The 27,252-nt window shown below is 51.2% G+C and overlaps 1 protein-coding gene across 1 annotated transcript in view; it reads right to left on the reverse strand.

The window, feature by feature from the left end:
* Positions 1 to 27,252, reverse strand: part of MGAT5B (alpha-1,6-mannosylglycoprotein 6-beta-N-acetylglucosaminyltransferase B) — a 73,536-nt gene that overhangs the window by 39,513 nt on the left and 6,771 nt on the right. Inside the window, exons 2-3 of the mRNA XM_077787343.2 lie at positions 25,777 to 25,889; positions 6,382 to 6,526 (exon numbers count right to left, since the gene is read on the reverse strand). Coding sequence (XP_077643469.2) covers positions 6,382 to 6,526; positions 25,777 to 25,889 — 258 coding nt within the window. The remainder of the gene's footprint in view (positions 1 to 6,381; positions 6,527 to 25,776; positions 25,890 to 27,252) is intronic.

Genomic DNA, 27,252 nt, shown 5'->3' on the forward strand with positions numbered 1-27,252 from the left:
GGGAAAGGGAATGCCAAGGGAAAAGGATCCTCCTCCTGGTTCCTGCTGCAGCTTGTGAGGTGCTGCCTGTTCAAACAGCTGGGACATCTCCAGGAGAAATGAGCCCTAAGGGCATCTCCAGCAGGTCACCCTGAGGGCTCAGGCTGCTCTTCCCATCCACCCATCTGTCCCTTCATCCCCAGCCCCCTCCAATGGAAAACACTCAGAGTCACCCAGCTCTGTGAAGTCACCAACTGGAAAGCTGAGGGGTCCCAGGGATGTGGGGAAAAGCCCTCATCTGAGTGCTGGATAGCAAGAAAAAAGTCATTTAAATGTCCAAGAAGACAGAGAAATTAAAAGCTTTGCTCCACTAATATAAGAGAACACAATTAAAACTCATCCGTGCTGAAGGAAAAACATTTCTGGAAGATCCATGCCCTGGTCTGTATCTCCACATCCTCTCTGAGATGGCTTCTATCCAAAAATCAGAAACCAGAGACGTCCTGCCTGTGTGGGATAGGGCAGGACACAGACCCAGGGGGGTTATTGCTCTAAAATTTGAGTCCCAATCCCCTGACACGGACAATCCCAACACAGGAGCATAGCACCAGAGGCAGCAGAGGCTCAGCTGTATAGCTGATATTTATTGGCTTTGTAACCCTGGATTTAATCCTCATTGCTCCAGTGCTGTTCCCTGAGCTTGGATGAGCAGCCAGGCCTTGGACTGAGCTGCTGCTGCTGTGATGGGAAGTGCAGGGAGGGTCCCACATCTGCCCCACTTGGGAAAGGCTCAGACCCCCAGCGAGCAGAGCAAAAGCCCAAAGTTCTGCTTGTGATCAGCATGGTAGAAATGTAGAGTCATACTGGAGGAAAAAAGTGCAGAGGTTGAGGCACAGCTGCTCTGCTCCCCCCTGGAGTGGGCTCTGCCAGGTCACTCAGGTGCCTTTCCTGACACTGGACAAGGACAGGGATGTGGCACCTGGCTTTGCACATGTGAGAAGCCCCATGCCACTGAGAAATGGGTTTATTCCTCACAGGCTGCTCCTGCCAGTCAACTGGATGAGAAATTAAAAGGAAATAAAATTATTTGTTAAAAAAACCCAGAGGACAGTAGTTGTTCCCAGTGTAATTTCTGGGGTCTCTCTACATCCCAAGGTTTTCCACCTCAGGGTGACACAAACAGCTCAGTCTCCCCTGCACAAACAGCTGAGAAAAGACCTGAGCTCACTCTGGCCATGTTTGTGCTCACTGGGAATTCACCCTGGGAAAATATCCCAGAGAACATGACTTGGGATGGGGGCATTCCTTGCAAACTCATTTGAAGCAAGCACCAGATGATGCATGGGCAGAGCCCTGACTGAACTGCTCCAACACCAAGTTACATAATAAATCACATAATAAATACAGGAGCATTTAACTCACTAAAGCACTTCCATTTATTTTCATTTCAGTTAATTGTGGGTGATATTTCGCACACAAATACTTTTCTAAGAGCCCCTGAGCTAACCCAAAGCCCATGGCTGCACACCCCAGGGGGGGACACTGATATTTCAGTAAGCTGGCAATAAACTTCATTAAAAAAATGATGAAAACCAGCTTTCCAACCAAACTCTGTAGCTCACCAGCACAGCCAGCAAAGTATAACCAACACCATTAATGAAAATATTTTATCAATGCTATGAAGTGCTTTGAGATCTTCCCCAAGCAGAACACGAAGCTGAAGCCACAAGCCCAAACCTTCATTTTTTTCCTGACCCTCAGAGCAGAACTGGGCTGAGCCACGGGCCTGGGCAGCTGTGGGTTTATTTATGGGATCACAGGGGATCATGAAAAGCAGGGTTATGGGATCACCACTTTGTTGGGGCAAAAATCAGATATATTTATCTACAGGCTTGAGCAGCTGGAGGGCTATTGGCTGCCTGATGCTCTAAAATTTGTGTCCCAATCCCCTGACACGGACAATCCCAACACAGGAGGTGTAGCACCAGAGGAGGTGGCTCAGGAGGCTCTAGCTGATATTTATATTGGCCTTGTAACCCCCAGAGCTCAGCTCAGCAGGACCAACACCCAGCAAAGCCAGGCTGGAGCACAGGACAGGTCTTTCCTCCCCTGGGCTGCTCTGAACAGCTTTGCCCCCGCTGAGCCCCTCAGGAGATGGGGAGGCAATGCTCAGGGGGCTCCAGGACTGCTCCAGGCTCACCTGGGCAGCAGGAGACCACAGCACTGGCTGTGATTTCACTGCAGCCAGCTCCCCACCAGCAACAATTCAGGAATTAATAGAGCCAGGCTGGCAGGATGCAGGAACATCATCCATTTAGTGTCATATTGCGAGACTTTTAATTACTGGAGGAATATGGAGTCATGTAATGATTACAAGAACAAATACTTAAAGTGTGTGGAAATTAACTGAGCCTTGGCAGTAATTAAGCTTGAAGATTAATCAGGAGTTAGCAAATAACATCCTTTCCAGGCTAACCACCGTGTGGGGAGAGGGATGACCAGGAATGCCAGTGCTGCAGACCCCAGCCTCCCCCTCTGCCACGCCCCTGGGGGATGAGGTGGGCAGGGGCAGCCCAGCTCCTGGCAAAGGGCTTCTCCAAGCCCCAGCACTGCTGGGTTACAGTGCCAGCTTGGGTCAGCCACTTCCACCCCCTCCTCCCCTCCCTCCTAAACACTTTTCAGCAAGAAATCAACACTTCCCCTGCAAACTAATATTTCCCTTGCCCAGTAAACAGCTCTCCAGGAGGCTTCCATAAGTACTCCTAATTTCCTTCCCCTCTGATGATATACGAGGGTTGCATTCAATTAACAGCAGTATTGATTTTCCTGCAGCTGACTGGCAGCCTGCTCGCCCTCGTTAGGGAATCCATCCCTCCCTTCCCAGCACGGGCAGGATGCAGGGAGCCCAGGCAGGGCTGCAGAAGGGATCCAGCAACCCCTGGGCTTCACAGGTGCAGCCTGTGTGACACCCCACAGAACCTTGGGGCAGCTCCTCTAACAGGAAGAAAGTTGGAGTGGGATATTTGGGTTTTCCAAGGGTTTTTTCCAAAGCATTGCAAGGGGCTGGTGGGCTGGACATGGAGGCACCTGTGGAGTATTTAATGAGACAGCCCCAATGGAGCAAGGAAGGTTTTGCAGCTTGGAAATCTGGGAGGCTTTCCAAGGCAGGCCATTAGTGCCACCCTGCATATACAGAATTTTCCTTGCACTTTCCAAGGGGTAAAGCCACCCCAAGCCTGTGCTGGAGTGGTACAGTGCTCACAGGTTGTGGCATTCTCTATCTCTGAACAGAAAGACATCATTCTCTCTCAGAGATTTTTCCTAGAGAAGCACAGAGAGAAGAAGAGAAAACAATTCTTAGCTGTGCCTGTGTTTGTGCCCATGTGGAATGTGTTCTGGAGATTGTTTACCCAAGGTGATTTTTTGATTGGATTTTGGTGATGGTGCTTTGGATTCAAGGACCAATTGGATCCAACAGCTGTGTCAGGACTCTCAGCAGAGAGTCATGGGTTTTTCTAGCTAGTGATAGTTCTTGTTAGTGTAATATAGTTTAATAAAGTGATTATTTAGCCTTCTGAAATCATTGCAGTTCAGACATCATTCCTCCCGCATGTCGGGCATCCTGGCACCAATAACAAGTTATTCCATAAAGCTCAGCAAAGCCTTCACCTCCTTCCTCCCAGCTGGAGCTCTGCAAAACCCAGCCCTCCTGATTCCATTGGAGATCCAGCCTTAAGCAGGAGAGCACTTTGTAAAAACAAGAACTAATCCACTTTTGGGAACCACAAAGCCCACGCTGGCAGCCGTGCAGAGCGGGAAGGAGACGAAGGCAGCAGCCGTGCCAAGCAGGGAGATGCTTTGAAGACTAAAATCCCTTTGAAATTACCACCCTTTAATTGTATTATCTTACCCTGACAGCCTCAAGTCGGTCACTGGTGATCAAAGAGACAGGGACAGGGAGGGAAGGAGACAAGGCCAGGGTGGAATCCCGGGATCCTGACAGGGAGCAGCACCCGGGTGTCTCCGTGGGGCTGATCCGGGTCCAGCAGTCACTGCTGGCTCCAGGTGCAGCTGGAGGTGCCCAATCCCACCTCAGCACAGGGGTCCCCAGGACTGCAGCTGGTCACCCTCAGAGGGACAGGGACCTCGGCACCCAGACTCCACAGCTGCTTTTGGATTTCCCCTGGGATGCTCTGCTCGGCTCCAGAGAGCATCCAGAGCTGTGGGACCAGCACAGAGCCAGATCAGGGTGGCTCTGAACCCTTCCAGCTGCCTCACACACCCCTCAAAGGGCAGCAGGGACCAGGACAAGCCAAGAAAGGTCACCCTGGATGAGGCAGCCCGTGTGGCAGCAGAGGTGGAGACACGCAAAGCTGCTGAGACCCAGAACAGCTGTAACACCTCCAACACCTCACATCCCCTCTGGCACAGCCCTCAGCCAGACCCAGGGCTGCAGGGAAGGAAGGGAGAGCTCAGGAAATGCTTCCTAAATGTTGGAAAATGCTGCCAGTGCTTCATTAGGGACTGCCACAGCAAAATCCCACCCACAAGAATCTCCCCCGTGGTGGCTGCTTCACCTGGAGATGCTTCACCCCATGACCAGAACGGGACCTTCAGAGGCCAGGTGACAACAAGGAGAGGAGACTGATGGGGTTTGGATGCAGAATCAGGTCAAGAGAATTTATTTCTCTTTAGGAGTGACTTATAAGGAGAAAAAGGTGATAAACTCGTTGCCCCTGACTTTCTGTTCCTGCAAATTAAGACATCTGTGATCTCAACCACTCAGGCCCATCTGAGCACACACACAAAACCTGAGGCTCTTTTGATGTGGGTCCATCAGCTTCCATCCTCTCTCCAGGTGATGGCCTCAGAGCCATCGCTCTCACAGCAGATCTGAAACACCAAATCCCAATCTGCAGCCATTGCTGCCAGCCCACAGAAATGCTTTTAAGTTTCTCTCTTGGCTGCTGGTGTAGAGAAACAACCATCACCTGAAATTACTGGTTCTTTTAACACAAGACTGGCCAAGAAAATTGTTCAGTGTGAGCAAGCACCTTCCAGTGGCTGGCTGTAATAGTCCTGTCCACTCCTCTCTGGGATTATTTGTGATTTCACTCACTTGGGTACCAGCCAGCCTCAGAACAACAAAATCCCAGCACCTACCATGGCTGAGGCAAATTATATTTTCTCAGTGCTGGAAATGATGCTACATAAAAGGTAGAACCAGACTTTCCATGGCTGCCCGTGCAGCTCCAACTCAGGTGTGCAGGTCCTGTGGCAGAGCTCAGCCTTTAATTACAGGCTCACTGACTCTGTTTTCTGTCATAGGCACAAAAGAGGCTCGTGAGGAAAGCGAGGGAGAGGGATGGAAACGCTGATGGGAGCAGGGAAAAGCACAGTGATGGCAGGAGGTGGAGGTGGGAATGTTATGAGGGATCCAGCAGGATGCAGCACAGCTCCTGTGCTGTCAGCACAGAACAGGGCAGGGGTGACCCCTGCATGTCACATCCCTGCCAGTCACCTCTCCTGTGTCACCCGAGGCCCCACCTGAGCAAAATCCACGCTGGCATGTTTTCCACACTGCCAAATTTGTCCCAAGTGCTGCCCCTGTGGTTTTTCATCTCTGCTCCCCCACCACCAGTTACCATTTGTGCACTGACACTCAAATTAGTACCAGTGAATGTTTAAAAGCCCCCAGAGCACAGGGAAATGTCTCTTTAGCAAATCGGTGTGCCACAACAGGGAGGCTGATGGCATTTCTCACGCTGCCAGCTGAAATGTGCATCACAGGGAGACAGGACATCATTTTAAGCCCTTCTGCACATTTTAAACTTTGCTCAACTCCAAGGCTGAGCACATCACCCCTGGATTTCGAACAACCACCAGCTCCACAGCTACTACAGGCAGAGTACAGGCACAGAGCAAGTGTCCTGAGCTCAGGGAGCACATCCCACATGCCAGGTGCTGCTCAGCAAGTCCCACCTCCAGCTGCACCTCAGCACAGCAGTGCAGACACTGCCACACCTGCAGCTGGGACAGGAAATCATGGAATCACAGAATATCCCAAGTTAGACAACACCCACATGGATCACTGAGTCCATGCACAGGACATCACTGGCCCTGCACAGGACATCCCCAAAAATCACACAGTGTGCCTGAGAACATACTGCAAATGCTTCTGGAACTCTGACAAGCTTGGGAGTGTGACCACTAACCCTAAAAATCACAGTCAGCTCAGAAATCCCAAAAGAAAAGGTTCCAGACATGGCAAATGAGACTAAAGGTCTCCCCAAGCCCCATGTCCCGTTGGGTCCCACCACCCTCAGAGCAGCTCAGCACATTGGGGTGTTCTGCTCCTGCAAAACCCCCACACCCAGCACTGCTCCACAGGGTCTGACTGACCTGTCCAGAGGGAATCGTGCTTCATCCCCTTTATGGAAGTCAGTGCTGTTCTCCAGCCTGGCCAGGATGTCCATCCTCTTCATCAGCATCTCCAGCATGTCGCTCATCCTGCGCAGCACCCCGCGGGACTCCAGCGCGCCCATCACTGCAGCACACAGAGAGAGCTGAGACAGGCCTGGCACTGACAGAGCCCCCACGGGCCCCCAGCCCCACAGCCACCCCTGCTCCTGTGCTCCCCACCCCACGGCTGGGCTCGGAGGTGTAAGGACCATCTCGCTGCCCCACAGCCCCATCAGGGACCAAGCAGGGTAAATCCCTGCCCAAATCCAGCTGGGCTCCTCCAGCTCAGTGGTTATCTCAGCCTGGACCAGCCATGAACTCCTGATTTATCCACCTGATCCAGCCTGTCCCGAGGGCTCACTGCAAACTGATTTGATTCCCAAGCACCAAGCAAACAGCCTTTCATTTGGCACTTCTCTTTTTCACCCTCCACCTAGCCCAGCATCCTTCCTGCCTTTGGCAGCAGCCTGCAGAGGATGCTTAAGGAAAAACAAGGGACACTAATCAAAGGGGTGGTGCTCCCCCAGCACATCCTCCCAGCAGCACAGGATTTTCCTGTTAGAGAAAAGAACAGATTTTCTGCCCAAATCTGCAATGGGCATCTCAGAAACCCCCCCAGCAGGGAAGGCCCCAATTCCCAGCCCTGTTTAACACTGTTTCCTATGGCTTTGCATGGCCCTGACCTGCTGCCACATGGAAAGCACAGGGGGATCCAGGAGCTCCTGGCTCCCAGCTCGATTTGCCATCTAGTGACAGGCAGTGAGCCCGGAGCCAGGAAACAGAAAATAAAGCTCCCGTTTCATCTCAGCTCGGCTCATTTCACGTTGGTAATAACTTAATCAGTGCATAATCCCCTGAACCTCTCCCGTTTAGCTTATCTCTGCCGTTCCACTCTCATGTGCTTTCCAAAAGGCAGCACATATTTAATTCAGGGAGCAGCAGGAGCCAGGGGGGCAGCACAGGGAGGGTGAACAGCTGCTGGATGTCCTGGGCGGCCATCAGGTGGTTATCAGGACTTAAGGACACCTCATGCACCTCCAAACAGATGCACAACCAGTCTTGCAAAGCCAGAGGGAAGTTTGGGATTCCCTATGCTGGCACAGCCAGGGCGGTGGGATGGATCAGGCATCCCAAAATTGTGCCAGGGACAGCCCTGGCACAGGTTCCTGCTTACCACAGGAGCTGACTGAGCACGTGAAACAGCACAGAGGCCTCAGCGTGGGTGTTTGGAGGTCTCAGTGTGGGTGTTTGGAGGTCTCAGTGTGGGTGTTTGGAGGTCTCGGTGTGGGTGTTTGGAGACCTCAGTGTGGGTGTTTGGAGGTCTCAGTGTGGGTGTTTGGAGGTCTTCCCCAGACATTCTCTCAGTTCCATGGCAAGAAGTCAGTGGCTTCTGCTTCAATCAGTGGGTGCCCAATGTCCTGTGCAGCCCCAAACCTTCCTGGGTGGGTTTGGGAACGCAGGAGCCACCAGTGCCCAACCCACCAGGAAGGTCACCCTGTCCCCTGGGTGATAGCAAAGTCACAGCCTGTCCCTCTGAAGAGCAGCAGCACTAATAAGCCTGGAATTAAAAGATGCTATGGGAGTAAAAAAGTGGAATTTTGGAACCTGGAGCTCAGTTTTGACAAGGACTGCCCCAAACACAGCTGAGAGAAATCAGGAAGAGGCACAGCCAAGGGAAATAGAACAGCTCTGACATGGGCTTAAATCAGAAAATCCACTTTAGTTATTTGTCCATAGACTGAGCCCATTCCAGTGATATCCCTCCCACAGCTGGGCTGTGTTCATGGCTTGCAGCCCCCAGCACCCTCTGTCCATCCCAGGGCTGACCATCCCCCCAATGGGGATTTCTACTCAGAATCTGCTCCTGCTCTGACATCCCAGCATGGCCAGCAGGTCAGAGCTTAGACCTTACACTCAGTTTTTGCATGAGACAGTGGTTACCAATCCCTCTTGGATGCTCCTGGGCTGCAGTGGGTGAGGCTGGAGGTCAGGAAAAAGACCTGACCCAACCCCTACAGCCAGAAAGGCTGAAACCACCACCCCCAGATTCCCACGGAGTCCATCCTGGCCTGGGGATTGGGAGCCCAGCTTGTTTGGGGGGGTCAGGTTGTGATGGTTTGCTAGGAACACACAAAGGTTGTGCCAGGGAAATGGAGATGGAAATTTCCTGGCAGTCCAAGGCTTCATCACAGCGGCAGAGCTGACAAGACAGCTCTGCTCCCAAATCACTAATGAGGGACGAGCTTATTCCCATCAGGGCACAAATCCGTTTCCCTGTGGATCCCAAAGAACCACAGCTCCAGCTCTGCACCCAGCACCAGCCTGGCCCCTGGCATTCCCTGAATTTCCCTGAGATCTCCCCTCCTGTCACTGCCACCATCCAATTCCCAGCTGGTTTTGAGCCATTGCAGGATGTTTGAGAGCAGAGCTCTGAGCTTTGCTGTCAACAGTGAGCCGAGATATTCCTTCTCAAACAGAGAAATAAAAAAAAAAAATCCCAAATACTAAGTAAAAATAGTAAAAAAAAAAAAAAAAAAAAAAATCCCAGCTTTCCCTGCATTATCTTTTGGGGCAGCCTGCCAGAAAGCAGAGCTGTGGCAGGACACATCTCCCTCATCCTTCCCCTGGCACTCGGAGATGGAGTCGAAGCTCTTCCGCATCAACACCTCTCTCTTTCTTTTCCTGTTCTTTTGTTGTTGTTGTTGTTTTTCCAGCAGCTTAAGGAAGCTAACAACGGCTTGACATTTTTGGCAATGATTATTAAATCATTTGGAAAGTGTGTCTCATTAAAACCAGAAGAAAGGAGGAAAAGTGCTGAAGCGACTCTTTTAAAAATGCAAGAGCCAGGATTAATTTGTTAACCTGAAAAAGAGACTCAGACTCCCACCCAGGGCTGCTCAGCTGCCTGAGCCAGGCACAGGGATCCAGAGGATGGAGAAGATCCTGGCCAGGAGCTCAGGCTTCTCCCTAAAGCCAGTGATGAAGATCCCCAAGGAGATTTTACCCACAGCACATCCAGGATAAACCCAAACCCACTTTAACAGCACAAAAACCCAGTACAACAGTTCTGAAAAATTAAACAGTGCTGAAAAACACTTTCTTTTAAAAAAACAGATCCACCAAGCTGCTAATTAGAAAGGAAAAATATTCTAATTTCCCCTGATAACCAGCAATGATGGGACAGCAAATACAAGTAAACCCAACTGATAGATTAATTGGAGTTTGTTAAAGTATGACAGGGTTTTGACAGTTTTTCCTGAGTGGCAGCCACGCTTTCCAGGCAATCACTGAACTGACAGAGGTTTTCATAGCAGCACTAGGAAATAATGATTGCAATCAATCATATCTTACCGGATTTCATGAGACATGCTGGTAAACACAGCAGAGGGAGGAGAATTATTTATGGGGCTTCTGAAGAGCACACAGCTAAGTAATTGGATGAAATCAGGGGAAAAAAGGAAAGCAACCCCTAAGGGTGATGTCTCATGGAAGAAGGAATAGCTTCTCTGTGAAACCAGCGGTATTGTTGAGCAATAGTCAACAGCCAATATGCTCAAATTTGGATGGGTTGAAACCCTAGGGAATTCACTAATGATGCACTTGTCTTTAAAATACCTGCTTGGAGTGAAAGCAGCCATGAGCAGACATCACCCCCAGCCTGTACCTGCCACTGGAACCTCCAGAACGGGAGCCTGGATGAGCATTCAGGGGAGCTCTGCTCTGTGTGCCAACCTGCCCTCAAAGGTGAACTTCAGTGAACTCAGAGATCCTTGTGGATCCCTCCCAGATCAGGATATTCTGTGTTTCTGTGGTTCTCTGACCATGCAGGTATTGTAAATGCAGGTGAGCCCAGTGGGAAGAAATGCTGATGTCTGACTCCAGTTCAGAAGGCAGAATAATTTCCTTATTATAACTATGCTATAATACATTAATATACTATTTAAAGGAGATAAAACTACATACCTACTTTCTCTAACTACCATATCTAACTCACAACTCGTGACCCTCTCTGAGAGTCCAGCACCAGGTGGGTTGGATTGGCCACCAGGCTCAAACAATCCTCACCAGAATCCAACCAAGAAATCACCCCAGGTAAACAATTCTCCAAACACATTCCACATGGGAAAAACAAGGAGCAGAAATAGAAATTATTTTCTCTTTCTTTCCTCTGTACTCCTCTATGAAAAAATCCTGAGAGAGAGAAGAATGTGCCTGCATCATGCAGGAGTGGAGAGCAGCTGAGAAAGGAGCATCTCTAGCACAGGGGACACCCTGCTGGGCAGCCCAGCACAGGGCTGGGACCACCGGGGGTGATGTGAAGTGCTGCTGGCAAAGCCCAGGTTGTGCCACGGGGAAAGGAGCAGACAGGAAGGAGTTTCCTTGAGTTTTCCACGTTTTGGCATCCTGAGCATCCTCCAGCACTGCTCACGGTGGGAGCCCTCCCCACCCTGCCCTTCCCAAGCACAGAGGATGTCACCCTGTCACCCAGGCTCTGGGGTGCTTGGGCTGAGGAGCTCAGAAGGAGTTAAACCCCCCAGGAAAACAAAAAGAGCACTCTGGGGCATGTCCTCTTGTTCTGGTTCCAGCTGGGGCAGAGTTAATATTTTTCCCAGTGGCCAGTGTGGAGCTGTGTTTTGGAGTTGTGCTGAGCACAGGGATGATTTTCCAGAGATGTTTTTGTTCTTGCTGAGCAGGGCTCACACTGAGCCACGGCCTTTGCTGCTTTTCACTCTGCCAGGCTGGTGGGGAAGCTGGGAGGTGGCACAGCCAGGACAGGGGATCCAAACTGACCAAAGGGATATTCCACAACCTATGGCATCATGGTCAGGGTATAAAGTGGGGGAAGGAGGAGAAAGATGGTTCTGGCATTAGTCAGTGCATGGTGAGCAATTGCACTGTGCATCACTTGTTTGTTTCCTTTTTGTTATCATTATAATTTGCCATTGTTAATGCATTTTACTTCTGAAAATACAGAAGAAGAAAAATACTTCCTCTGTATTTTCAGGAGAAATATTTCTGAATATTTGAGCCACTGAAACCACCACAACTTCATTTGCAATTAATAAACTTGTTTTTTTCAACATACAAGTTTTACTCCAGTCCTCCCCATTCCACAGGGATAGGAGAGGAGGGTTGACAGAGTGGCTTTGTGGTGCTTAATTTCCATCTGGGCTTAAACCACAACATCCTTTCAGCAACTTGGAGTGACTGAAACCTCCCTGATGGCAGCTCCCATCCCTGGCTCACTCAGCCCCATCCTGCCCACACTGCTCAGCAACAGTGATGGGGGGGGCAAAAACCACATTTCCACCCAAACCCAAGTTATTTCAAGGGCAGCAAAAGCCTCCCATGCCCTCCTGTGGGGAGACCAAGGCACAGGCTCAATCCACATCTCCACAGACCCACATGAACAGCACCAAAGCATCTCCCTGACCTTTACAGACGTCACAGAATCACTGGTTGGAAGAGACCTCCAAGATCATCGAGTCCAACCCAGCCCCAACCCCGGCACCCAGTGCCACATCCAGGCTGGTTTAAACACACCCAGGGATGGTGACTCCACCACCTCCCTGGGCAGCCATTCCAGAACTTTATCACCTTTCTGTAAAACACTTTTTCCTAATATCCAACCTGTATTTCCCTTGGTACAGCTTGAAGCTGTGTCCTCTGGTCCTGTAAGTTCCTGGAGAAAGAGCCCAACCCCACCTGAGCACAGCCACCTTTAGGGAGTTGAAGAGAGCAATAAGGTCACTCCTGAGTCTCCTTTAAAATGCAATCCCACACTGTATTCCCAATATCCATAACCCGGCTGCTTGGCTGTTGGTGCCCTCCCTGGCCATCCCACAACAGCAAATCCCCTGCTGGTACTGGAGCTCAGACAGAGTGAGCTATTGCCTGTGTCCATTGAAAATACCAGCTGAATTAATTTCAATCTAAAGCATCATTTGCTGTGGTTTTCTCCTTTAAAGGACAACTCCAGGTTACTTAAACCCCTCAAAAGGGCAGCACAGTCTTGAAAGATTTAGTGCAGAGGAAACTGGAGGATCTCCAGTGGGGCTGAGGCAGACCCAGACCTCGGGGTGGTGCCCAGGGCTGTCCTGGGGATGCCATCCTCCCGTGGGGGCACTCACCCTGGCATGTTCCCAGGGAGCAGAGCCCCAGCCCTTCGACTGCCTGCCCCTCTGCTGTTCCTCTATTTACTTTCACTATCGATTTTGATTCAAGCAGATTAAAAGACCAAAGAGCCAACTAGCCAAGGACTAACTCTGACACATAATCCATTGCAATCACAGCCCAGAGACCCAGCTCTAACTGGAAACAAGAGAGCCCAAGGCCAGGCTCAGGTTTGCATCAACGTCCCCCTCCTGTCTCCATCCCTTTGGGGAAGCTGCTCCAGGGATGGACAATGTCCCTCAGGGTGGCTGCACCCCTTAAGGCCACCCATTCCCCAGCATGGGCTCCCAGCCAGTTATTGCTGCCAGCAAATCCACCCACATCTGCCATGAAACTGCTCCAGATTTACTCATTTAAGTTATACAGAGAAAATACACAGCTTAGCCAGTGCCCCAGAGGAGGAGAGCACCAGGAGGCCCACAGGGAGGAGGTGCCCGTGAAGGAGCTCAGGGGCTGCTGCTGAATTGGGCACTTGAGCAGAGCTCCAGCTGCACCATCGATCTGGAAGTGCCAGCAGCGAAGCAGCTCCCTGGTAATCAGCCAAATTAAGCAGCCTTAAGTCACTGGCTGGTAAAGTAGATTATGTCCCACCAGCCTGCTATCACTGCTATCACCTACTCCTGGATTTATGCATTGACACTGCTGTGTCAGGGTGCAACCTCAGGGTTTTCCATCCCTCTCCCTGCATCCCTGGGCAGGCAGAGCTTGTCAGACCCTCTGTGCCCTCCCTACATCCCTAAGGCAGGACCTGAGCCAGGTCCTGCAGGTGCAGCTGTTTGACAGCAGCAATTGCATCCTTGCCCTTTTTCCCTGCAGCAGCAGTGCCTGGGCTCCAGGGTACCCGGGGGACAAATGAGCTGCAGGAGTTCCCTGCTCAGAGCCAGACCCAGCTGTGCCCTGCTGCCCAAAGCAGCACCAGCAGTGGGAAATAACCCAGTTCAGCCCCAAAAATCTCTCCTGGAGGCCTCATGCCACCCCTACAGCCAGGCACTGCTCTGCCCATCTCACAGTGTGAAAAACGACTGCTCACTTTTTAAGATTTCATGAAACTTTAACAAAAAAAAGACTAAATAAGGAAAAAAATTACAGCACAGGGAGCCCCTGTCCCTACCAGCCAGGTGTTCCTCTTCAAAATAATGCTCCCCCTTTTATATCTCTAGGAGGCCTGTCAGTGACTATGCCCCAGCTACCACCCCATGATAACAGTGCAAGGGGGACCACATAGCACAGTAACATAACTATACATCTACAAAACTTCTCTTAACATATACATAACATTTACCCATTAATTGTGAGAGCCAACCATCTCATTACTCATCTGCAACAACAGCAAGGCCATCCTTGGGATCCATGGCCAACAGCTTCAGCAGCACGAGCTGCAGCTCTGCCCCTTACACTGTGGGTTCTCCAGCTGGCATGATGCCCCAGGAGCTGTCTGTGGCAAGCACATTTCTCTCCCTCTCAGGATTTTTTCATAGAGGTGCACAGAGAGAGATGAAAGAGAAAATAATTTCTATTTCTGCTCCTTGTTTTTCCCATGTGGAATGTGTTTGGAGAATTGTTTACCTGGGGTGATTTCTTGGTTGGATTCTGGTGAGGATCGTTTGAGCCTGGTGGCAAATCCAACCCACCTGTATCTAGACTCTCAAGAGAGAGTCACAAATTGTGTTAGAGTCAGAGAGAGTAGTATATAGTTTTAGTATTCTCCTTTTATATAGTTTATTAATGTATTTTAGCATAGTTATAATGGAGAAATAATTCAGCCTTCTGGATTGAGTCAGACATTGTAATTTCTTCCCATTGGGTTCACCTGCATTTACAATAGGTGTCCCTGTCCCAGCCCCGCTGGCTTTGGGGTCTCATTCCTCCCTCCCTCAGCTGCAGGACCCCAAACTGAGCCTGCACAAGAGGGTCCCGATGCTTTTCCACCCATCCCATCCCTGTAAAGCCTGTAGGAGCAGCTTGCAGCTCCACCCAAACATGTCCTCTCCCTATTTCCATACAAATAAGAAAAGGCAGGAAAATGAGCAATGCAAACACTCACACTCCCTGTCAGGAGCCTTTCATTGCTGCAAGGGAGAGCCCAGGGCTCTTCTCCCCAGCCTTTATTGCTTCTTACCCTGCCATACACACACCAGAGAGCTGATGTCCCCTCTGGGACATGGGGACAGTGCCAGCAGTCCTGCCATGAGCCACCCCTGCAGGTGAAGGCAGCTGGATCATCTCCTCTCCCCCACAGCCCCAAGAGATGGGCTGGGGGAGTTGGGAAGCTGGGGAAGGAGAGATGAATACACACAACCCCAACACAAGCTGCAGTTCAGCTTTTATTTGGTTTAATATATCTTTTAACGCATCTTTCTTCCTCCTTCTCACCCCCCTTTCACTTTTTCTTTTAAAAAAGCAGCAGCAGGGAGTTTTTAGTTGCTTCTCTATTGCCAGCCATCACTATTTTAAATTGCATTTTAAGCTGTTCTGCGGCACTTCAAACACCTCACGCTGCAGGACAGGCTTCCAAATTACAAGATTAACATTGATTTTAAATTGCTTCCTAAAACACAAGGGCTCCAGCACAGGGATGGATGAAGGGCAGCTGCTGTAGCAAAGCCCAAAGGACAGCAGAGCTCCTGGGGCATGGCTGCACCCCACACTGGGGTGGATGCTGGTGGGACTGGGGGCAAACCAGACCCTGGATTTGCAGCTGAGACCCCCAGTTTCAGGTGAAAAGCAGCACATACAGGTCCCACAGGACAGGGACAGCCCCACGAGCCAGGGACCAGCCTTGGTGTGGGTTCTTGGTGTTTACAAAAGGCATTTCTCCAAGGGCACCAGCGTTTATCTGATCTGGCTCTGCTCCTGATGCTGCCCATTGCTCATCCAGGGATAAGTGACCTGCCAGGAGCCAGTGCCCCATGGATGCAGGAAGGGAAGGATTGCACCCAGCACTTGCACAGTGGAAAGCTGCAGGAGGCTCAGCCCCCCATCACTCCTCCAGCCCTGCACATCCAGCCCACAGCCACACTCACAGCTGCCCCGAAAGCTGCAGCTTCAGGAACAGCACAACTCACTCATTTAACACTTCTAAACCATCACCCTTTCTCCTTCAGCCACGAAGATTGGCCAAACAGTGCTGGGCATCCTGCCACTTTGCTTCCAGGGGCAAATAAATCATCCCTTCCTCCAAACCCATCAATCTCCAGCGAGCCCAGGTGCTGGTTCCTCCAAGCAGCAGCAGAGCCCAGAGCAGGGCCCCCAGAGCTGGGGGGCACTGGCAGAGCTGCAGGATGAGCCTCAGCTAATCTCTTCTCAAGCTGAACTGAGCCCTGCTCTCTCGTTTAAGCCAGAGAAACAAATAAATCAATGGGAAAACCCAGCTTTTACAGAGGCTGCTATGGTTCCCACTGTGCTAGTTTTATTTTCTGAAGTACCTGCTGCCTCCCAGGCTCAGGATGAATTTTGATTTAGGAGTGAAAAGGGGTAATAAAAGCATAAAGAGCCATTAAAATTCCTCCTGGCCATGGGGGGGTGTTGGCTCATCACAAGTTGATGGAAATGCCATTTGACTTCCTTATGAGCTATAGAAAATCAATTAATTGATTTAATCATTCCCTGGGTGTCCCTGCTTATGGAGATAACAGAGTGCCAGGGCAGCAGGAAGCTGCTCCTGCCTCCTCTGCCACAGGGCCAGCAGGGAAGGGGCCAGCACACATCCCTGCTCCGAGGCCCTCATCACTGCTGCCCCACTCCAAGATGTGTGAATTCACACTTCCATTTTCCAATAAGTTTGGTGGCATAATTTTTTTCCTTCTCTTTAAGCCGCAGGCATTCAATTCTGAGCAGTAATTGCATGAAACAGGCACTTCTTCAGGAAGAGACATTTTCCCAGGGTGGATTAAGCTTTAACCACTACAACAGCAGCCCTGACACTTCTCTTTACCCCTCTGTGCCCTGCAAAGTCTGCATTTTGCATTTTGCTCCCCCAGCACATCCCCACAGAAGTGGGCAGGAACATCCAGTGTCACGTGAAGCCCCAGGGATGCCTTTATTTTCATTATTTCAGTGGCTCTCACTTCTCTGCCTGCAACACTAATTTAATAAGGGCAGTAAAGTTTTACACCTCCACTTTAAACTCTATTTCCATTAGTTGGTCAAGGATGGGAGCACAGGGCACCTAAGGATGGATGCAGAGCTTGGGACACCAGCAGAAGAAGGAGAGGCCACATGCTTTTAATCAACCCTCATTTTCACAGAATCACTGGGTTGGAAGAGACCTTCAAGATCATCAGGTCCAACCCAGCCCCAACACCTCAACTCAACCCTGGCACCAAGTGCCACATCCAGTTTGGTTTAAACACACCCAGGGAGGGTGACTCCACCACCTCCCTGGGCAGCCATCCCAGAACTTTTCTCCACCCACGAAAAACAATGGCCTGCTCCCAAAAAACTGCAGATTAAGGACACCCCTGAGTTGGCCATGGGGGTGAAACCCCAGCATGGTGGCACTGATGGGTGCTGTGTCACTGCTCAAAGAGCCCTTGGGGCAGCTGAGCATCCAGCAGGAGCTGGCAAAAGGCAACGTTTGGGGCAGAAAGCCCTCACCCTGCAGCTGGGCTCTGCCTCCTTTTTGTGCCTTCCCTTTGGTGCCTCCCTTGACTCCTTTCTCCCCACCAATGCTTGCACAGGGAAGGAGGAGAGTGGTGCCGAGCTCAGCAATTCCAGGGGAGCCCAGGAGCCAACCCTGCTGCTCCAGGAGAAATCAAAAACCCATCAGCTCCCAGCAAAGCTCCTCACCAAGGAGATGCTCCCAGAGCCAGCCAGCTCCACTTGGCACCAACCAGAAAACTTCTTCCAGCATCAGCTGGCTGCTCCAGCCTCCGAGGATTCACGGAGTGGCTTTGGAAGGGGAGGATGCAGAGAGGCTGGAAGGGAGCCCCAAGCTCTGAAGAGCTGCCCAGCACGCTCCTCCACATGGCTTCCCCCTGGCTGGCACCCACAGGCTCCAGGAGAGTCGAATCCAGCTCTGCATGCAGCAGCAGGAAGATGAAGCACTGGGGACGTGCAGGATCTGCAGGTCCCAGCTGGTGCTGAGGAGGTGACACCACACTCAGACCCACACCTGGCACCTGGGAAACCAGCCTGGATAACAACCCCACAGCGGGGCAGAGAGGGTGTAAGAGGCCATTGAAGACCCTCACTCATTCCTCTGCCGATTGCCACGAGAAGGAAAAACCCCCTGCTGCAGTTTGGGCTTGGAGGAGGCAACAGGGCAGGTGCAGCCACTGCACATCACACCAGCTGTGCCCAACAAGGCCTGGCAAGGACTTGGCAAAGACCCAGCATGGCCCCAGCACAGGGCAGCTGCTGCAATTCCTACTTCACTCTCACCTTTAAGCCGAATTAAATGTTGGGGTGACTCTGGTGGTCTCTCACTGCAGACCACTCATCTGCCTCATTACCACCGTGACAGAGATCAAGAACCCTCTCCCCAAGGACTGAGCCTGAGACCCCTACCACAGGGAGTGGGGGGAGAATGACCTGACCTGTTCTTCTCCAGTAACTCCAGTGGATTTATTCTTCATTGTGTTTGTTCTGCCTGGATGGTTTTCTGTAGATACACCTGTTCCCCCCACAGCAATTTCAATAGACTCTCATTGTTCTGCCTTGTTCTGCCTGTTCCCCCCTTTTCCCTCTGTGGACTGTAACAGGACCCCTGGGTTGGGCAGGATTTTGGAGACTCTCCCCAATGCAACAAGACGGATCCCCATCATCTAGACCAGTGAGGATCTCACCTGTGTTGGCAGCTATTCCCATCCGCCCCTTCTCTCTCTCTCTCTCTCTCTCTCTCTATCCTTTTTATCTTTTCTGACCCCACTATCGCATTTATTCTTTTTGGTGCCTAATAAAGGTGCATTTGCTGTGATTAAGCTGATAGTCCCCTGCTGTTTGTCTTTTGCACTTTGGGATCGGCTAAGGAACCACCACAACACCCCGCTACATGCAGATCGTGACAGAGGGGATGGAAGAGGGAGTTGGATTAAGTTTTTTGGTTTTATTTAGAGATGGAGTAGCTGAGAGGTGTTTTAAAAACACTAACAATAGTGTTGCTCTTAATACTCTTAACAATATTTATCCTATTCCATAACATCTGTTATCTTAACATTTACATACAAATACACACTATATAAATATTCTGTCAAGTTCTAAACATTTTCTACTAATTAATTTCCCACAAGAGGGGAACCTGCTGTCTTTTGAGGGAGTTTTACCTAAAAAATCTCTGGCTTCAGGCCCTGAGAAGAGTCTCATGCCTCCTCCTGGAGCAGCATCAGTGAGACACGCTCCAGCATCCGCGGATCCTGACAAGCTGCTCACGAGCGCTGCATTATCCAGGGCTGCTCAGCAGACAACATCAAAACATGACACCAGCAGCCCGGGAGAGGGTTATAACTCACTCAGGAAGAAACTGGGAATAATTAGTGCCCTTTTTGCTGAGCAGAGCCCGCCCGGCTCCCTCCCTCCCCTGTCACTGTCACTTGCTCACACGAGTTCTTCACAACCGGTTCTCCTGTCGCCTCCGCTGAGCGTTACAGGCAGCAAGATAAATTTATAACTCACATGACTTCTTAAAAGCAAAGGGAACACGAACATCCCTGGAACCACACGTCTGTGGGCTGTGTCTCAAGGAGGCAGCAGCCCAAGCCCTCACTCCTGAGTGCTCTCCCCAGCCAGAGCAGGTAAAAAAGGGGATTCCCAAAGCCACAAAGCAACTTTTGGGTATTCTGCCCAACCCAAGCTCCTGTCAGAAGAATTGTGTGCTCTGTCCAGAAGCTGACTGGGATCTCTCACAAGTGGCGGCGACCCAAATTTGCAAATGGATCCTGAAAATTATCTTTCCTGAGGGAGAGGGAGGGTGAACACATCTGTGCTTTATTTTAAAGCTCTCTTGGGCTGAGCAGCATCTCAGTGCAGCCAGGATGGGGCTGAACGGAGCTGTGCCCTCCTCTGCTGTCAGCCCTCACAATGAGAGAGTACACAGGGGGTCAGGATCATGGACAGACCTCCTCCTCCTGCCCTCCCAGCACAGCAGACTGCCAGGGGGGACGACAGAGTTCCTCAAGCTCGCTCTGATCCTTAGCAAATCCAAGCCTGACCTTTCTGCATCCTCTGTGAGAACAAATGGTGATGTTACCTGGCCATGCTAACCCAGCTAGGATGCTGCTGGAGCAGAAGGAAAAGCAGCAGAGCCGGGAGCAGGAGCAAAGGACCCCTCTGAGGAGATCATGTAGGTTCTCACATTTCTATTTGGCCTCTCTGCTCTGCTCCTCAGGGAGCAATCCAAGGCATTGAAATAACCTGAGATCCCCTTGCTTCACGGTGCTGTGGCTCTGAAACGGTGAAAATGCCCTACAAAACCCGGAGCAACCTTCAGCATTATCATCTGCAGCACAATTCCCACCCCTCCACAACATCCCTGCTCCACAGAAGCCACAAACATCAAAGCTCACAGCTGTGCTGCACAGCCCTAAACATCTCCCTCTCTCCTCTTCTGTGTTCACTGATGGAAGAAATCATTTGAAGCAGGTGAGACTCCAGGAACTGGAGCGAGCAACAGCAGCAGGAGAGGCAGAGCACTCCAGGAGCTGGAATAGTGAGAGGATTTGAGGAGAACAGGGCAGGATTCCTGCCAGGTGACATTACACACCATCTCCAGCACAACATGCCTTGGCTGTTGGCTCTGCATCTCTCCTGAGTCCTGTAGCCCAACGTGACATACCAGACACCATAAGGAAGCCTCAGTGCTCAGCTTCCCCATGGTCTGCATGTGGCACACGACACCCCAAGCCAGCAAGGGCAGGCTTCCACATTTTTTTTTTTATTTTCCACATTTATTTTTATTCCCTCCAAAATGAACGTAAATGACCAAATCTTTTTGCAGCAGAAGCTGTTCTCTGGTGACCTGCAATTCTGCTGGATCACAGACCACGGGAAGTCCCTGCTGCTGCAGTGCCCACCTCCAGACAGATTCCAGGATGAGTTACCATTGCCCAGCTGCAGCGTCCCAGTGCTGTAGGACTGGGAAAACCTCTCTTCTAGCCCACAGGGTTTTATCACCCCAGCAGGGTCTATATCCTGCAGCCCTGAGATCAGACCCCAAAACACGTCTCAGCAGCCCGGGACAAGGTGCAACAGCCTTGCAGAGGCTGAGCTTCACCTCTCCTTGCTTCTGTTTCCCAGCTTGTGCTCTAAAATCATCTCTCCCCTACCCTTGTCCTTTCTTCATCCCATTCCCACCCATCCTGCTCCCAAAGAGGTGGAGGAAACACAGCACAGGAGCCCAGTTGTGGCCAGCCCCAGGAAACCAGCTGGAGATGCTGGGGTGGGAAAAGGCAGGTGTTGATCTCTGCAGCTGAGCAGCAAGAAACACTTAAAAACAAGTTGAAAACAACAGTTCTGGGAACAGCAAACACACAACTCCAGCCCCCAGCAAACCCCCCACTTCCCAAAGGCTGCAGGAGTCCAGGACCTCAGCACCAGCACCACTCTGCAGCGGTGACCCCGGGCACAGAGATACCTGTGAGCCACTTCAAATGCTTCTAGCAAAGCTCCAACAAGGTCACCTGAAATCAAATCAGGCCCCTCTTGCAGGAAGCAGCCACCCAGCACGGGGGCAAAGCTCTGCTCCAGCCTTTCAGGACCTGTCCTACACCTCCCCTGGGTTTGCAGCAAATTCCTCCAGCACCTCATGCCCAACCCTGCAGGAATCAACAGCAAGAGGAATCCAAAGGCTTTTGATTCTTTGAGCCAGCTACAGCAGTTGCAGGCAATACTCCAGCCACATCTAATCACGTTTTAACACTTAATAACCTGTTTTCCCTGGATAATCCCCTGCAGCAGCAAGCTGCACTAGCGGGATGTACATCCCACCAAATCCAGCCTGGGGCACAGCCACGGGCTGAGGGACCACAGCCAAATCCTCCCCAGCACCAGGATTGCAGAATTTGGTGCTTTTTCTGCAGCAGCCTCCTGCCCCCTGACTCCAGCAGTAAAACAACCGCAAGAAAGATGCTTGGGGGGGAAAAAAGGCTCATCAAACATATTAAATTCTAAATTAAAGGAGAGAAGAGGGCACAGAAAACTCAGTCTCCTCAGTCTAGAGCCCTTCCCAAAGCATCTCCCACATTCAAAATTTATAGACTTCTCTGTTTCCCTTTTTTATCTACATCTTTGTTTGCAGAATAGATTCTCTCAGTGGCCATTTCAAAATGAAGGAACCTTTGGCTGTGTTTACTTGACAGCAGTGGATTAGGATAAAATAACTTGCATTTCAGAAGGGTTTTTTTTATTTATTGTTAAGATGCAAAGCCTCTGCTACAGCGAATCACCAAGCAGAGAATCCATCTGAGGAATGATTTCTGGCACACACCAAGAAACTTGGCTTTTGGAGAGAACCTCCGAGAAAGGCATTCACATACAAAAAAATCAAATTTTAAATGGGATTAACTTCTGGACTGTGACATTATCCATTTCCCCTGTTCATGCTCCTGCCTCACATCTATGTTTATTTTGGTTATGACTGGCTGCTCGCACAGTTCAGGAGCCAGGAAAGCTCTGGGCAGGGCTGGGGCATTTTCATGTCTCCCTTCGAATTGCAGCAGCTGAGGCTCAAGGCTGGGCTGGGCAGGTCACTCAGGGAGAAACAGGAACAGCCCCAGCCTACATTGGATCATGAACTTCAGCATTCATCCACAACCCAAAGGATTTTTTGGATGCAGATGATTTTATAGCAAATGATTTTCTGCCATGCCCCAGCTCCCTGCAGCCACCCCAGCCCCGCAGGCACTGAAGGGCAGCTGGCTCTGGCACACACATGGGAGCAAGGAGCAGCACAAAGAGCCACAAAAGCTGGGATCAGCCCCAGGAAGGGCTGGGATCAGCCCCAGGAAGGGCTGGGATCAGCCCCAGGAAGGGCTGGGATCAGCCCCAGGAAGGGCTGCAGGAGCTGACACTCACTCACCACAAGCCCACCCCATTTCTAGCCCAGCTCCTCTGCAGAGCAGCCCAGCCCAGGGCACGTGGAGGAGCGAGTGGGCAGCTTCTGCAGCATCCACCAGGTCATGAGAGATGCCCCAAAGGGCCCTGCTGGAATCTGAGCTATTGATGACTCTGAGATTGTAGAAAGTCTCTGTCTGTCAGCCCCACTGCCAAAGCAGAAGCCAGAATTGGTCTGTGCTGGTTTCCAGGTTGTTTATTCTGTTGATCTCTCACATGTTCTGCTGCCCTGCCCAGCTCTGTCCTGCAGGGCAGCGTGTGGGGCTCTGCCCTCAGTGGGATGTGACAAACATTAAATACCAGAAACTCCCTGGGCTGCATTTACAAGAACGTGCCAATATCTGTCACCTACGTTGGACAGTGTGTCCCCAGCCTGAACCAACAGAAAAATGCCAACACCACAGTGAGATATGGAGGGCATGAAGGAGGAGAAAAAGGACAAGGCACACCCAATTCCCTCCATCTTGTCCCCTTTGAACCCCTAATCTAGAATCCTAAAATTTTACTTTTGCATCCGTGCCACACTTAATTATTACTTATATCAAACACTCAGAACTTGTAATTCATCCTGCAAGATTGAAAACTCTTTTCCATGGCCAGAGATCACAGCCAGTGTCTCTGGGGGCTCTGTCCAGGGGGTTCCTGACCCCTGCCAGGGTCCCAGACCTGCCAGGGCAGCCAGAGGGAAGCTCTGGATTCCCACAGGGCCCTTCCAGGAGTCCAGGTGGAGCAGGGACCAGGCTCCTGCCCCACCAGGAGCACATTCCCAGGCAATACTCCAGCCTGGACATGGCAAACCTGAGGCCACTCCCCAGAAACTCTTCCCCAAGTCACTGACCATGAACCTGAACAGATTCCCATTCTTCATCACACCAAGAGCTCATCAGCCCAGCACAATTAACCTGCTCCTCTGAGCTCGCCTCCAGCCCAGCACTGTGTGTGTGCTTAACAGCCACCATAACTGCCAGGAATGTTTCCTGGGCTTCCCTGGGATCCAGAACACGTGCTAATTAAATGCCAGTTTGTTATTCAAACAGACCTTTGGAGACAGGGCAAATAAGCAGCACACCCAGCCCTGCTCCCTCCCTCCCCAGTGGATGCTCACTCCAGGTGAGCTGCAGCTCCCCTCAGCCAGGAGAGCCCTGAGTGCCCTCCCCAGCCCCCAAAGAGAGGGATCAGTCTGCCCACAGCCTCACTCAGCTGGGTGTGCTCTCACAGGCTGCAGGGATGGGGTTCCCCATCTCCCCAGAGGCTGTGACTCCCCATTTCCCAGGGAGGGAATCCGTCACCCTTCCTGCCTTTGCCATGGGTGGGATAGCTGGTTCTTCCCCCACCAGGTCCTGTCCCCAGCAGCCACAGCCTTTCCCAGGTGACAGAGGGAGGTCTGTGGTGACACTGGCCAGCTCCTGGCCACCACATTCCCTGAGCCTTGCTCCCACCCTGCTCGGGGGGTTACTCACCCCTGGGAGCAGCTCCATCCCCCTGGGGCACAGCCAGTGCCTGCAGACCAGTGTGACAGGAGAGGCTGAATCCTGAAAAGCTGAACCCCAAAACCTGAACCAGGAGTTAAAGAGTGAGAAAAAGCCTCTCAGGCTGTGCCTGCCAAGGTCTGGGGACAAAGAACACAACCTTCCTCCAGAGGCAGGAGAGAGGATGCTTTGTGTTTAAAACCAGTGTGTGAGGCCATGAATGAAGCTCATCTTCCCCAATAAGAAGCACAGCAACAGCCAAATGTGCAGCAATTCATCTGGAAGCAATAGTTTGTTTGGCAAAGCCACTGAAAATAGAAAAAAAAATTGGATTTGCATTGAATTTTTGAGCTTTCTAACAAAGCAGGATTTGCCTTACCCATTTAGAAAGTTAAAAGACCAAAACCTTGAAAGATTAGAGGACCTAGGTCATAATTTACTTCTTTTCTTCTTCAAATGAGACCAGTCAGGCATTACCAGAAGCAACATTCAACCTGCACCATCTCAGAGCAAGGCAGCATCTCTCCCAACCAGCAAGGCTGGTGCTCACAGCCCTCAGCAGAGCCCAAGAGGGTCAGGCAAGAGGGTGAACCCATTTACACACCTTGATTTAATCACCTGCACCCCTGACTCTGGCAGTGGTTTTTTTTCTTTTTTGTTCTATTGCATTTGTATTTTTAATTTTCCTAGTAAGAACTGTTATTCTAATTCCCATATCTTTGCTTGAGAAGCCCTTAACATCAAAATTGTAATAATTCAGAGGGAGGGGGTTTACATTTTCCATTTCAGGGGAGGCTCCTGCCTTCCTTAGCTGACACCTGTGTGTTCAAACCAGGCCAGGCACAAATGTTGGGAAGGATGGATAAATAGAATTATTCATAAATAATACAGCCAGGATGAGAACAGTCCTCCCTGCTGGCTGGACAATGCCCTTACCTACAGATGGCTTCAGGGGTCAAGTGGACTGTTTTATCTCACCCCCCAAAATATATAGTTCACCCTGCATCTGTATGTCACTACAGGACACGAGAAAGCACAGCATGAGCCACTGCGATGGCAAGGTAAAAAAGAAGAAGGTTTATTTTCTGACTCCAACCTTTCTACTTTTCCAAAGGTGACAGTGGATTGGAGAGTGAATGGGCCACCTCTCCAAAGACATTGGACAAACCACCGGTACCTCAACTTCCTCCACCCCCACGAAGGAATGCAAAACAATATGTTGTTAATAGAAAATGTGTGGGAAAGTTTTCTAACAGCATGTAAACTCGGAAGGCTTTAGAAAATCTTAATAATCAGGGCGACACCTGTAACCCTCTGCTGAAACATCAAGTGCCTGTGACCCCATTGGCCCCAGCCTTGTTCCAGCCCACCTTGAAGCCCCCTGATTAGGGGTCTCTGAGGGGCCAGACGCCCTCTTGGATCTTCCCCCCTCTTAGAGCTTCCACCCTCTCCTGGAGCATCCTCTTGTCTCTCCCCTCCTCCATCCTCTCAAGCCTCGCCACGTGCTGCATCTGGCAGCTCCAAGCAAGACCTTTCTCCATCCCTAATAAACCTGATATCCCAAGAGCAGCCTGCAGAGATCTCTCATCTCCATCCACCCAAACCATCCTGGAGCCCAGCGCTCCCCACGCGGAGCCGCGCTCACCTTCGGTGCGGATGGTGAAGGGGGAGTCCCCCAGGCGCTTGGCTGAGAACTGCCCTCCCAGGGATGTCATCAGGAAGCACAGGGTGAAAAATCCAATGCCCAGCACGAAAATCCTGCAGGAGAGAAAGCAGAGCTGGAGCAAGGTGTGATGAGGAGGCAGCTCCACCACCCCCGTGCCCCTGGGGTAATCCCCTTGTGTCAGAATCTGAGCTATTGATGATTCTGAGATTGTAAAAGTCTCTGTCTCTCAGCCCCCTGCCAAAGCAGAAGCCATAATTGGTCTGTGCTGGTTTCCAGGTTGTTTATTCTGTTGATCTCTCACATGTTCTGCTGCCCTGCCCAGCTCTGTCCTGCAGGGCAGCGTGTGGGGCTCTGCCCTCAGTGGGATGTGACAAACATTAAATACCAGAAACTCCCTGGGCTGGATTTACAATAACGTGCCAATATCTGTCACCTACGTTGGACAGTGTGTCCCCAGCCTGAACCAACAGAAAAATGCCAACACCACAGTGAGACATGGAGGGCATGAAGAAGGAGAAAAAGGACAAGGCACACCCAATTTCCTCCATCTTGTCCCCTTTGGACCCCTCATCTAGAATCCTAAAATTTTACTTTTGCACGCGTGCCACACTTAATTATTACTTATATCAACCACTTAGAGCTGGTAATTCATCCTGTGAGACTGAAAACTCTTTTCCATGGCCAGAGATCACAGGCAGTGTCTCTGGGGGCTCTGTCCAGGGGGTTCCTGACCCCTGCCAGGGTCCCAGACCTGCCAGGGCAGCCAGAGGGAAGCTCTGGATTCCCACACCCTTGCACAGCAGCAGGAGAGGCTTTGGGTGTCTGGGACAATCCCAGCTCCATCCCTTTGGCTCACACCCCACCCAGCCCTGGCAGGGAGCATCTGTGCAGCCCCAGCCACTCCAGACCCTCGTGTGCTTCACAAAGAGCCCAGGACACAAACCCTGGCACTGGGCAGGGGCCTTTGCCTGAGAACCCCCTCTGAAATCCCTGCAGCCTCTCCGACAGGCTTGAGGAGTCCTCCACTGCACTCAGGGAGGAGTGGGGATTTGCATCTTCAGCGGGGAAGCTGAGCCAGACCACAGCTGCCCTGTGATGCTCCAGCCCAACAACCCAGAGCACAGGAACCACTCCAATAAACAATACCTGTGTTCCTCTGGCAGACAGGAGTAAAGAGAGACCTTTACCTTCCCTTCCTCCCAAAGAATCTTAAAAAAAACACTTTTAGTTTTTTGTACAAAGCCTTTTGTTCCGCTGCAACTTGGCCACTGGCATTGTCATTGTGTCCCCTGTGCGCAAGGGACAAGGAGGGACCTGCAGGGCAGCACTCATGTGGCCTGGGGCCACCCCATTGCTGCTTTGTTCAGCAGGAAAGTGGCTCCCAGGGGACACACTGGGCAGGATGTCACCTCCAGGAGAGGCAGGAGCTCCCAGCACTGCTCCTGCTCAGCCCAA

Source organism: Lonchura striata, chromosome 18 (genome assembly GCF_050655825.1).
Source record: "Lonchura striata isolate lonStrDom1 chromosome 18, ASM5065582v1, whole genome shotgun sequence".
In the NCBI taxonomy this organism is placed as follows: domain Eukaryota; kingdom Metazoa; phylum Chordata; class Aves; order Passeriformes; family Estrildidae; genus Lonchura; species Lonchura striata.